At 47.4% G+C, this 13,312-nt stretch overlaps 1 protein-coding gene across 3 annotated transcripts in view; it reads left to right on the top strand.

Moving 5' to 3' along the window:
* The window catches only part of OPHN1 (oligophrenin 1), a 57,370-nt gene that overhangs the window by 30,020 nt on the left and 14,038 nt on the right, over window positions 1-13,312 (top strand). For all 3 annotated transcript variants that reach the window (XM_072981194.2, XM_072981198.2, XM_078380643.1), the window contains exons 5-16: window positions 477-578; window positions 1,033-1,143; window positions 1,905-2,009; window positions 2,262-2,391; window positions 2,964-3,064; window positions 3,737-3,828; window positions 4,979-5,057; window positions 6,357-6,390; window positions 6,854-6,916; window positions 9,746-9,820; window positions 12,052-12,136; window positions 12,665-12,723. In XM_072981194.2, the coding sequence (XP_072837295.2) occupies window positions 477-578; window positions 1,033-1,143; window positions 1,905-2,009; window positions 2,262-2,391; window positions 2,964-3,064; window positions 3,737-3,828; window positions 4,979-5,057; window positions 6,357-6,390; window positions 6,854-6,916; window positions 9,746-9,820; window positions 12,052-12,136; window positions 12,665-12,723 (1,036 nt within the window). The remainder of the gene's footprint in view (window positions 1-476; window positions 579-1,032; window positions 1,144-1,904; window positions 2,010-2,261; window positions 2,392-2,963; window positions 3,065-3,736; window positions 3,829-4,978; window positions 5,058-6,356; window positions 6,391-6,853; window positions 6,917-9,745; window positions 9,821-12,051; window positions 12,137-12,664; window positions 12,724-13,312) is intronic.

The raw sequence follows: 13,312 nt of genomic DNA, 5'->3' as shown, positions 1-13,312 counted from the left end.
GTCTGTCTCCTGTGTAACTCCCTCATTGTTCAGGCGCTTAATGCCGAGGGTTAGATGGGTGCCAGACTGACACTGCACGGAGAACGATGGCCCTGGGAAATGGGGAACCTGCCTTCACCTCCAGAGCCAGCCAAGAAGCTTAGGGCAACTTTTGGGATCTTATCACAGTCTCGGGGGTGGAAGAGAGACTGGAATGGTGCGATTCTGTACTTCTTGTGGGAGGAGCAAAGAAAATAACCTAAGTAGAAATGTTGATAATGAGGATTTGACTCTTGAGATCTTCTCCTGGCAGAGATTAGAATTGCACGAAGTCCCATCAACCGTGATCCCTCAGAGCCAAGGCAGAGCGGCTTCACTTGTCTCTTTGGCATCCACGGAGTCCTTTCTGAGTGGCTGTAAAGCTCCCCAAGGACCGTTCTTTGGGAAACAACCCTTTGCACTTACAACGTGCTGACCCCCCGATTCTTCCTCTCTAGGAGCGAAAGAAGAAATTTGAGAAAGACGGTGAGAAATTCTACTCCATGTTGGATCGCCATCTGAATCTGTCGTCTAAGAAGAAAGAATCCCAGCTGCAAGAGGTAATGCGGATGGTTGGTCGGCTGTACAGACTGGAGCAAAAGGTGCTTATGCCACTTGACCACCCTGGCGTGGCCAGTCTGGCCAAGGTGCCTGCCCTGCGCAGCTGCGCACGTCCCACCAGGTGGAGGAGGCAACGTTTGGTAAAGGAATCACACCCTTGCCCTTGACTCCACAGAAGGTGCCTTGAACCAAGAATCATTGCCTTTCAAGGGATATTCTCTTAGTTTTCATGCCATCATGGATGCTTTGAAGTGAAAATAGGGTCCAGGTAGGAAAACGGGTGAAGGTAGCAAATACAGCTGGTTCTTGGAGAAAAATGCCAAAGTGATATTAGATTGTGTTTACTGAAAAGAGAAGGTAATTCCCCCCCCCCAAACAGCCTAGGGGTTTGTATTCTTGATCATGGCAGTGTTCACTCATGGGGGGTGACCTCTCTTTTTCTTCCTCCTCCAGGCGGACTTGCAGGTGGATAAAGAACGACACGTTTTCTTTGAATCATCACTGGAATATGTCTATCAGATCCAGGAAGTGCAGGAGAGCAAGAAGTTCAGCATCGTGGAACCTGTAAGCAGCTTGCTGCCTGTCCTGCGACGTCCGTAGGGTGATAAAGCTGCACATTCTTCCAAAGGAAGAATTGATTTATTCATTTATTTGTCCAGAAGGTGAATTCTGCCCTCAGCAAAATATTTGCTGTGTTTTTATTTTTCTGTGTTAAAATAATCCCCACTGTTTTGAATGCAAATGGGGATTTTCACAATTATCATTGGCCCGTGTAGAAACTCCCAAAATCCACAAGAGCAAGACATTTAGAGTCCTTAAGGTCATTGAGTCCAACCCTCTGCTCCCTGCAGGAATTCAAGTCCTAGATCTGAGAGATGGTTGCCCAATGTTCTCTGGAAGGCCTCTGGCATTGGAGCGCTCACTACTTCCTGAGGTCATGGGTTCCATCATCATACTACTTTAACAGTTAAGACATTTTTCCAGAAATTCAGCTGATATCTGGCTTCCTGTCCCTCGAGCCCATTGTTATGTGTCCTGCACTCTGCAATGACCGAGAACAGATCCTGCCCCTCCTCTGTAGGACAGCCTTTCAAATATTTGAAAAATGCTATCCTCTCACCCCTCCATCTTCTTTTCTCAAGGCTAAACATGCCCAGTTCCTTATTTATCAAACACCCTTTCCATTTTTTTAATCGTTCTGTGCCGCCAAGCCACTTCTGGACAGGTGAGATGTTCTAGGAGTGGCACGCATGCCCAACCGCCCCTTGGGACCCGGGCTTCTCAAGTCTTAATCTGATTGCCGTTTTTTCCCCCCACCTGCACAGGTTTTGGCTTTTCTTCATAGCCTGTTCACCTACAACAACCTGACGGTGGAGCTGACGCAGGACTTCCTTCCGTACAAACAGCAGCTTCAGCTCAGCTTGCAGAATGTGAGCGTCAGAACCTGGTTTCCGAGTCTCTCCCTCTCCTTCTGCACTTCTCAGATGAGGTGGTGACAGGAGCTTAGCGGCCCTCTTTGCAAGCTCTTCAGTCGCAGACTCTCTTCCTAAAGATCCAGAAGTGTTGTCTTTATGGCATATTTCAAATGCAGTCCTTAAAAATTGTTGTTGTTGTTGGTGGTGGTTGCTGTTCGTGTTATTATTGTTCTTATTGATCTTCTTCTTCTTCTTCTTGCTCAACAGACCAGGAATCACTTCACCAGCACACGGGAGGAGTTGGAAGACCTCAAGAAAAGAATGAAGGAAGCGCCATTGACCTGCAAGTTGCCCGGGAAGCCGACCATCGAGGGATATCTGTATTCCCAAGAAAAATGTAGGTGGCGTTTATTTCAGGTGCTTCGACCCCATATTTGCCCTGCCGGGTTCAGCCCCAGATTGTCCCAGAGTAGGACACGTTTCCTCTTCCCGTCTCTTAACCTTCTTTTTCTAGGTCAGGGCTTGGTAGGGCTGAGATTGGCTTTGACTTTTGGTGCCACCCTGAGATGCACCTATGAGAGCCTGACCCAAAAGGCACACACACTCGTGAACATGTGCTGAGGACCAGACCCAAACGCTCCACACTCCATCCTTAGAAAAAGCAACAACACACCATGTATTAATTTGGGGTGCCTTTGGAACTTCCCTCTGCCCAATTCAGCTCTGGGTTTTGAGGTTCTGCTTTGTCAGGACTGTCTCCCCGGGTGAAAACAAATAAATCAGATTTCTTACACTCTGTTGAGTTGCTACTATATTTACTTCTGCCCAAAATGAGTGTGTGTGTGTTTGTGTGTGTGTTTGTGTGTGTGTTTGTGTGTGCATGGATGCAGGCATGCGTACACGCACGCAGAGCTGCCCTGATTCTGCGGCAGCTGCCACTCAACCTGTTCCACTCTTGCCTTGGTTTAGGGGCGCTGGGCATCTCGTGGATCAAGTACTACTGCCAGTTCAAGAAGGAGACGAAGATGCTAAGAATGACGCCTATGGAGCAGAAGCCGGGGGCAAAGCAAGTAAGCGGGTGACTGCCTTGAAAACGATGCTCTGAGACTGGGGCCATCGACTTTGCATATTTTCTGTGGGCTCAATGACACACAGTGTGAATCAGCTGGGAGTTCTCCGTCCCTCCCACGATCTGTAGTTTTTCCCCTCTGCCATGGGGACTTCTCCTTTTCTGGAATCAAATGCATTTGCATCGGTGGAGACAGTGTGACCGCTGGAGCCGATGTGGAAGGGTTTGTAACAGTTAGATTTAAAGCCGTTCTGACTGGTGGCCACAGCATTGAGAGAGGCAGGGCACTGGGGATACCGGCTGCCCTTTGAGTCTTCCCAGACTTGGTGCCTGGGTCTCCTGGTTTCCATTTACTGTGATCAGGGCACCCCAGCAGTCCAGAGAACCGCTGCTATCAGGGGTTGTTTATTGCCCTGCTGATCTGCAGCTATTTGGGACCTGTTTCCCACTGGGTGACTCTGCTACATAAATAAGAATGATTCTGTTAGTTCCATTTGATTTTAGCTTGGGGTGAATTTCTGGGCTGGCAGAAGAGGAGGGTTAGGGTTCTGTTCCTGCTGCTTCCCAGCAAAAATTTATCTTCTGATTTAGGGCTTTAAAAATGCCACCTGCGCTCTCCTCTTGTTGTCGATGCTTCTTTTTAAATGATGGCTTTGAACCCTGTTTCCCTCAGGGCACTGCCCAGTTGACCCTGAAGTCTTGTGTAAGGAGGAAGACGGACTCCATCGACAAAAGATTTTGCTTTGACATTGAGACAATTGAAAGGTAAGCTGGAGAAACCAATCCGGAAAATAATGGGCCGAGTTTTCGACTCATATATTAATGAGGCTTTGTTTAAAAATTGAATGGGCTGGAAAGTTTTAAAAAAGGGCACAGGAAGGTCAGCGTTCTTCCTTGGATTCTAATGGCTGGAAATTAGAATTGCCACCAAGGTTCAAAGGGGATTTCTTTCCTGGAAAAGACATGTGACACTTCCAGGGAAACCCCACTGACATTGGAAAAGATAAGCTGCACCTTAAGAAGGCTGCCAACAAATTGGAATGAGTTCAGAGGAGGGCAGGAAGGATGATCAGGGGACTGGAAACCGAGCCCTAGGAAGAAAGACGGAAAGAACTGGGCAGGTTTAGCCTTAAGGAAGGAGACTGAGGGGAGACAGGACAGCACTTTTCAAATTCTTGAGAGGCTGTCATACAGAGGAGGGGCAGGAGTGCAGGACACATAACAAAGGGTTCAAGCTACAGGAAGCCAGATTTTGGTTGAATATCAGGAAAAAACTTCCTAACTGTTAGAGTGGTATGGCAACGGAACCAATTGCGTTGAGGAGTGGTGAGCGCTCCAACACTGGGAGGCATTCAAGAGAAATTTAGACTACCACCAGACAGATATACTTGGATGTGTATTGCTGCCTTGAGCAGGGGATTTGACTTGATGGCCTTATAGAGTGCTTCCAACTCAATCATTCTATAATTGTATAAGAAGAATTTCCCAGGAGGATTTCTGCCTGTTCAGCTCCCAGAAGATGGGGATATCGCTTCACTCTATGCTTTATCTTGGGGTTCCTTCTTTCCGTCAGCTGATAAAGAGCAGGCTGTGTGAATGCCTCAACACTTCCATTAGTCACTGAATGAAATTTGCCTGAAAAAAAAAATCCCATGTCATGTTGCTGTTCCTTGGGCTGAAGATGTAGTCATCCATATGCTTTCTTTTACTACTAAAATTACCCAGTTTTGACATGGAACCTGTGAGAAGATCATACATGCAATAGGGCACCTTCTTAATGTCTTGGTTGCATTCAGAAACTTTACTTTTCTTAGTTTTATTGTTAGGGGTGTAAGAGGTATTAGAAATTTTAAAATTCTAGATTCTGTTTTGTCTCAACCCTCCTTTGCTCTGATGCTTGTTGGATCTCCCGCAGGCCTGGGCCCATCACCTTGCAGGCTCCTTCGGAAGCCAACCGGCGGCTCTGGATGGAGGCCATGGATGGAAAAGAGCCGGTAGGTATTCCGGAAGTGAAATCATTTAAACTGGTTTTTAAAAAAGAGAAAGACATTTCTGGTCATCTGAAACAATATTTGATTGGAGGGAAAGTCAACCTGCAGCCCCTCTGTAGAAACAAAGTTCTGGCTTGGGTAAAAACCTTTATCCAGTCATTAAAAAAATTACAAACAAGGTGAGCTTGCAAGTTCTAGCAGAATTCTTCATCAAGGAAAGATATTATAAAGCTTGGAATGGTCAGAGAGAAAGCAAATATTGTGTGTGGGGGGGAGAGATGTGATGATTGTTTTCCTTGACTGCAGACTTCTGAGATTAAGCTTACAGTTTCTACCTAAGACAAAGGTCTCCAGATTGTCATTTTACAGAGATCGCTGGACTTGTAAAATCCATTTTACATCAGTCGAATTGCTTGCTAACCTCGGGTCTCAGTCCTATGCACAGTTTTGAAGGACGATCAGTGCAGTATTACCCAGAAATCTCACTCCTAGGGTATATAAATCTGCATGATAAAATTGCATAACTGTCCTTTTTCTTAGACCACCGCCTTCCGGGAGGATGTGTTTTCAGTTTGTGTAGCCGTTCTGTTCCTGTTCACACACATTCCGACAGTGTACTTTCCATGACTTTCCTTAATTAACCAGTTTCCTTCCTTCCATGTCCCATCCTACGGTTTACCACCACCTCCTTCTCAAGAATTATTGTTAATTCCCGAGAAGGAGGTTATTTATTAACTAAAGTGCAGGAGAGAAGGAAGGAAGGGTCTCAGCATACAATTAAACTGTCTATGTAATACGGTGTTTGGGCTCACGCTGAGAGTGTCACATATGGGAATAACGCTGAGCAGGAAGGGTGTAACATTGGAAGTTCTGGGCCAGAGGCCAAAGGAAGACTGTGCAGAGGAATAGTAAACACACTTGGGGAAGAGCAGGGAGGAAAAGCGAACCCCGTCCTGTTTGTGAAAATGAAAACATGGACGCTCTGCAGTGGTTCCCAACCTTGGGTAACTCATCTGTCCTTGGAGTGCAATTCCCAGAAATCCTGTATGGAATTATTATTATTTTGGAAGTCTCTTTCCCAGATGTTTGTGTGTGTTCTGCATATCATCTGAGAAGAGGAAATACATTTCCTTGAACCTCTCTGAGGACCTGATTCCTAGGCTTGTTTCCTCGTGTATGTTTTGGCGGGGGGCGGGGGGGGAGGGAGGTCTGAAGGCTGGAGGCTATCCGGAGAGGAGAGCCCGGCTCCAAGAGAGAGAAATCTCACCTGGAGTGTCTTCTTTGTTTGTCTTTCTTCCCCAGATCTACCACAGTCCCATCTCAAAGCAGGAAGAGAGTGAGTAACCGAGTCCTCTGTTTGCACCCTTTGTGCCCGATCCGTCCGTACGCTTAAGCTGTTTGCACGCGGGGCTGGCTGTTGCCCTCTCCCGGTGGCTGTTCCATGTTGCAGCCGCTGCCCTGACCCTGCTCTTCTGTTCCTTCCTGAGATAGCTTTGGTCTGAGCATTCTGGGCTTTTTAGCCCTAAACCATCCCTTTGAATTCTTCCATCTTGGTGCGGTGATGCGGGGGCAATTGAACCCACCATCTCATGGGTTCAACTCAGTGCCCGGCCACAGCCTATAAAGGCTTCTGGGCCAGACGCACTGGGTCCGAGCAATCCCTGGAGCAGTTGCTCCTTGCTGCTCATTCCTTCATCCCGTCCATGCACCGAGGAGCACCGAGGAGCATCTTTTCTGGCCATCCTACCTGAAGATTCACATCGATCATCTTTCTTTTCTTTCCCCCCCTCTCTGGCCAGTGGAACTCAATGAAATCGGCTTCAGATTTGTCCGGAAATGCATCAATGCAGTGGAGACAAAAGGTAAGCTGTATGTAGAACATTGGAAGGCATTTTCACTGTGACGGTTCAGCAGGTTCTGCTGATCATCATCCTTGGCTGGTGTTTCATCCCCCGGCCATCTCTGAAAGCCATCACCAGTGTCTGTGAAATGTATTTACCTTGCTGTCCTTTGCGTCTGGGGTCACAGTTTCAGGAACATTAGACTAGGTCAGAAATTCTCTTCTGAGGGTAGAGACAGGGCCCCCGTCTCAGGATGATCTTGGACTGCACCCTGTGAAAAGATCTGTGTCCTTTCTGTGTCATTGAGGGAGGGAGGAAAATGGGAGGTGCAAGGGAGGCCTTGTGGCTGCCCGAGTCATTTTGGCAGGCCCTCGATGTCCTGCTTTTAAGAGCAATTCTGCAAAAAGTCCCATTTTCCATTCCTGGAAACCTTTAGGAGCAGTTCCGAAACAAAACAAGAAACAGATTAGGTCCCTCAGCTCTACAAAAATGGAACTGGAAGTGGACCTCTGGCAATATTCAGTTTGGATTTCCCATCCCTTTTTTTGCTCTTTTCCGGGGTGGGTGCAGCCCATGAGGGGTTCCTGGGGGCTGGGAAACTGGCTCTCAGGTCCTCCAGGGTTGCCTGCCTCTGATGGTGGCAGAAACAGAGCAGAGACAGGACCTACTGGATCTGCAGCCCTGCCAAACCTTGTGTATGCCCACAACCGAGCTGAAAATTTGGAAGAATTTTGAGGTGGTGTAAAGAACCCCCTTCATTGACCGTGATGGGAAGCAACATGGTTTCTAAGAAGGGCAAAGAGAGCAGAACATCACTCCTTTCTCCCTGCTAGTGGGAGTCTACGAAGGCTTTGGAGGAAGCAGGGCCTTGAGCTGGGTCTGCTTTGAGTGCAGAGTGAAGATTCATCTGCCTGGAGATTAAAGACGCCGACAGAGAGGCAGAGCACCTCTCCTGAGTCTACTCAGACCAGGAAAGCACAGGAGGAAATGAGTTGTGGGTGCCCATTGTAATGAGAAGCCTGGAAAGCTGACCCTTTTAACGATACTGGATATGTTTGGGGGCAGAAGCTAGACACACACTTTCCCGTTTGTTGCAAGACAAGACAAGATGGTTGACCGTCCAACGTGTGAACTATACAAAAGAGAAGGCGTTGAGTAGACTGGAGTTGTTTCTGTGGTTCCAGGGAGCATTGTCATAAAAACAACGCTGAAGTAAATGGTTTCTGCTTGGCACAGAGCTCTCTAGACAGCACTCAAAATCCCAGACAGTTTAGTGTTGCCATCAAAATGCTTAAGTGGCTGGCAGGCAACAGCTGAACAAACTTAATGTGGTTACAGTCCCTGGAATATTTCCTTGCGTTAAATGCTGTCAAATAGCAGTGGGTGCCTGAGCTAGACTGTTTCCGGGGGGGAGCTCAAGTGGAAGTGAGTATAAATGTGTGTACCACTGCCTATGTGCATGTGTAATGTGTTGCTGTTATTGTTTGCAGTGGCTTGAGCCATTTAAGACCTCAAAGGCTGCTCTCCCTCTCTCCCCAAATTAGATCGAAGGCTCTGCTTTTAAGTTGTGTTTTCTACCCTTTGGCCACAGTCTTGCTACTTTTGTCATCATATAGCTGGAGTAAATCTCCGTGTTGGATGGCCACTAGCTGAAACATCAGTGCAGGCACTTGGCTGTCCTGGGCTGACTTGCTGGACAGCCAGAAATGCCTGCACTGACTTTCCTTTTTTAACTTGCTGCAATGGGTGGCTGACATTTACACGGACTCCTGTGAGTGCAATGAATAGGGTTTTGGCAACCATGTTAAAACAGTGAGGAGAAGGTGTTTTGGGGGTATCCCTGCCCCGTTGGAGCCTCACTTCCCTCTAGCTTCTTTGCTTTCTTTCCAGGACTGGCAACTGGTCATGGTGCTTATAAGGGTAATTCTATTTAATGAGCCACCTTTCTTGTTATTATTATTATTCAAAAACACCAGGCACAGTCCATCAAAATTATAAAAACATTGACAGGTTTTGTATAACATATACAAGTTTTAACCAGAAACCTAAGTATCTATTAAATATTGACGTAGTATGTATGTTGTTCCTAATGCTTCCATTTTTAAAAAACTCTGCTGTTATTAATCATCATTATCATCATCTTGGGACTGCAGACCTGGAAGGGGGACCCAATGGATCATGGAGTCCAGCCCTTGTCAAGAAGGCCTGGGGGGGGAATCGAACTCCCAACCAACCCCTGAGGTATCCAGCAGTACTGGTCTATGTGTCTTCCATCTATCTGTTGCCCAGCTCAAGCCATGAGGGGGAGACATACTGAAGACAATCTTAATTTTTTTTTTTTGTGGGTCTGAGGGTTGTTTCACCTGCTCAGCAGAGTTTGCCAGATGTGCCCCCGGAAAGGCCGTACGTCGGCACACACGACGGGCGCGTGAAGCACAAAGTGTCTCTCTGTGTGCAAACCCTTCCCTCCTGTGGATATTCTAAGAGCCAGCCTGGGTGGCCTTGGGCCAGCTGCACAGGGATACGTACCAGGGTGCCCACAGAAGAAGGGAATGGGAAACCAGGGTTGCGTACTCTCTACCTGGAGAACATTGGAAAAGGTGGCTGTACGTCAGAATTGCCGTGATGATTATTACAGATTCTGGATGCAGCTCCATTTTATGTCCTGGACTGAGCCCACACTTTCTCCCTGTGTTACTGCTGCCCAGACCCTTCTAAAAGGAGACCTCCCTGTGTTTTTCAAAGACGACACAAGATGGCACTGGTGAGCTTTCCAAACAAGTAAGAATAAGAACCATTTTGTTCTCTTAGAAATAACTGTTTGCTTCTCTTTTGTTCCATCCCGCTCAGGAATCACAACGGAAGGCGTGTATCGGACAGTCGGCAGCAACATCCAAGTTCAGAAACTCTTGAATGCATTCTTTGGTAAGAAGGAAAAACCTTGTGGCTGCTGCTCCTTTGGATAGGAGGTCACATCAAAGGAGCAGTGGATCGGAGAGAGAAAGACCCCCTTCTAGACCAGCTGTCCCCAGATGTTTCTGTACTAAAACTCCCAGTTTTTTTGGGGGGGGGAGACAGTCACAGAAAGTTAGGCAGGGGGCCTGCAGGATTTGGGCCATGACTGAAACTCCTGGGAAGCAGCTTTGTGTAGATCAGGATGTGCAGAGATGCAAGAGATGCAAAGAGGTCTGTGTGGGTCCAGCATCTTTTGGGGTGGTGGTGGTAGACCTTTTCCAGACAGCCAAACTGGCATAAGCTCGTGGGGGTCTAAAACCTGCAGCGTTTGGACTCGATGGCCCTATTGGCCTCTTCCAACTCAATTATTCTATGATTTGGCTCCCATTCCGCTCAACTTAATTCTGCAATTAGTGTTTGGCCAAGCTGAGCTGTCGCTTGATGAACACAATGAGAACACGAGCATGCAGACTTGGAGGAGGAAGATGACAGAGGAATGGCTGCCTTTGCAGTCCAAACTTGAGGAGGGGAATAAATTTGAGTGTATAGTCTTGGGAACAAAATAAGGAAACAGGAGTGAGTATATGGACAGGGGGAAAAATAGGGGAAGGATGTTTAGTAGAGATTGCAGTGCTGGGAAAGGAGCTGTTGGTTTGACAAGTGTATAAATTTGAAAAACTGCAGCTAACTGTTCAGAATGGCTTTGTGCTTTTAGAGAAAAGGAGAGTTGCCGACTAAATGGGGATCAGATTTCTGAGACCGAGGGGACAAATAAAATTAGTCGAGTGATGTAAGGCTGCAGACGGTTGGGAAGGAAACCAATCAGGGCTGCTCCTTCTAAGCTTTTTCCTCCTCTTTGATGGTAGAGACATTTAAAGGAGTTTTGCCCTCCAGCTGCCATAGATTGGGGAGGCAAACTGATCTTAATGGCTGTGTTTTTTCGGTGCGAAAGATTTTTTTTTTTTAAAAAAAATGCCCTCCAGCTTTTTCTGCACAGCTATCCCTTCTGTTGCTTCGTCCAGCACTCTGTCTTGGCCGCCACTTTGTTTTAAAACTCTCTCGTGCTGCACTTTTCTTGGCATCTTGCAGAACCTGGAGAGCGGCACCAGCCGAGGTCACCCACTTTAATTATCTTGGGCCAAGTGGCTTTGCGAGCCGTTAATAGCCTTTCCATCTTTTGCGTGTGCTTCCTCGGAAGCCAAGGCTCTTGATTGTTAACCAGCCCTTGGTTCAGCTGAGACCACATTTCCATGGCTCCTGGCACCATCAATCTTTTGTGGCAGGACGAGAAGGTTGTGTTTGCAGCCAGCAAGAAGTTTTGGATGTGTGGGTGGGTGGGGGGAAAAAAGGTGCTTTTTGAAGCACCCCAGTGACAAACTGCTCGCCTGACAGAGTTGGTCACTCCCTTTTCTCCATGGACAAGAGCATCAGACCCAGCCAGAGACCCTCTCCCTCCAAACCAGCCTTCATAGTCTTGTGCCATCACAAAAACGTTGCGGTCGCTGGGGAGATCTAAATAGGTTGCTCGTGTGCTCTGTGTCCTTCCCACCCATCAGCTGCCAAACAAAGAAGCAAATACTTCAGGGAGTCGTTGGGAAGAATGTAGGGAAAGTAGAAAGAAGAAGGTTGATGGAGACCATCAGGAATGCACTGAGTTGTAGCCCTGAGGTGTCCTTGCAACGCCGGGCCCCAGAGGGCTTTGCTTGTGGGGTGTTGCTTCCCTTTGGGAGCGAGTTCCAGGCGCTTCAGCTGAGCGAATAGCACGGAACAATTCTCAGTTCCTTGGAAGAGCCAGTGCTGCTGATCCGCCCTTCCCCTGCGGCCTGGTTTCTCCCGCTGAAAATGCTTTGATAAGTAAATGATGGTTTACAGTTTCTCATGTGCAGAAACCAGAAAAATGAGGCTGAAATCTAAAATTCTAAGGTTTAGCTCTTGCAATGCTTGTTCCTTTCCTCGTTTTTAAAATAAGCAATTTATGATACTCAGGGTTATATTCAACATGTGTGCGTGTGCGTGTGCATCTGTGTGTGTGTGTGTGTAGCTAGCTAGATAGTATATTCTTTTCTTTTGTAGAAGGCTTAAAGAACCACAATATACCTGCATTAAGGTTTAGTTAATCTTGTAATAGATCAAGCAATCAGTTAAGAAATCATTTTCTTTTTTGTTTCCTATGTTCCCTTGCTCGGCTCTTCCCTCTCAAGACCCCAAGTGCCCGGGGGATGTGGACTTCCAAAATGATGACTGGGATATCAAGACCATCACCAGCTCCTTGAAGTTCTACCTCAGGTAACTTTCACAGATTACTCTAGTCTTATTTTACCACCTTGTAAGGTCGATGGAGTTCTCCTTTGTTGCTTAATCTGAGCAGGAAACTGTTCCTGGTTTCTGTTGGTTTAATAATAAATGCCTTATAAGAGTGGGCACATTTGCACACTCTTATATTTTTGCACACTCTTTACATTTGCTCCATACTGTCAGACTGGCCAGAATCCAGTTTGGTTTGTACATTTGTGGGAGAGGAACTGCAGGAGCTGCTGTGGCTGATGGAGAAGGTGCAGGTTGAGAACCTGGCCATGTGCTTGGGAGGTGTAAGTGAGTTGGGATCAGCTGCAGTCACGTTCCTGGTCCCTTTAGTGCACCTCTAAAGCTGCCACTGGATTCTGCCCTCTGTCAGTGAAAATGCTTCCCAACCCTTTCAATGCACATATAATAGAGATTTAAGAAAGCCAGTGTCCTTCCATCTTCTTCTGAGCGGATGGAGAAGAAGAAACCAGCTGGGCCCCCCATTGACCTGGTTCTCACCTTCTGTTTCAGGAACCTCTCCGAACCCGTCATGACGTATAAGCTGCACAAGGAATTGGTCTCAGCTGCCAGTAAGTGCTGGGAGTGGGCATTTGGGAGGGAGGGAGGGGAGGAGAGTCCTGAAAGGTGTGCATCTCTCTGCATGATGATGGCAAGCCATGTTTTCCCGCAAGGGTTGGATCTCTGTCAGAGACTTGGAAGAGACCAGGAGAGACAGGCCAGCAGCTCACCTCTTAGTTTCTCAGGGAGGTTGATCCTGCATGGAAAAGAAGGACCTCACTCTCACCCCAGCAGCTGGATCTCTAGCCCCCACCAGCCCCTACAGGTACAATCCTGGCTCGCCTATGAGCTGCGATGGGTAGAAATGGACATTTCCCTCCTTCCCTCCCTCAACTGCAGCTTTGCCATTCATTTTCAACCCGAGCAGCCATAGTTCAGGGAGGAACAGATTTTTTCCACTGAAACCCATGATTTGAGTGGGTTATCAGATCCTCGTTGGAGAGGAGATGTGATTAGCCTTGAACAATAGGAGGGCTGCCTGTGTAACTCTAATTAAACGGCAGCTGGGGAGGGATACAGCCCCAAGGTTATCGGCTGGCCTACGTGTTTGTTTATTTTGTTCCTGCATCTCAATTTTTGAGGAGGCAGTGCTCTAGGTGC

Source organism: Pogona vitticeps, chromosome 11 (assembly GCF_051106095.1).
Source record: "Pogona vitticeps strain Pit_001003342236 chromosome 11, PviZW2.1, whole genome shotgun sequence".
Classification (NCBI taxonomy): Eukaryota; Metazoa; Chordata; class Lepidosauria; order Squamata; family Agamidae; genus Pogona; species Pogona vitticeps.
Note: the sequence above shows the minus strand (reverse complement) of the source record. Positions and strands in the feature narration are given on the sequence as shown.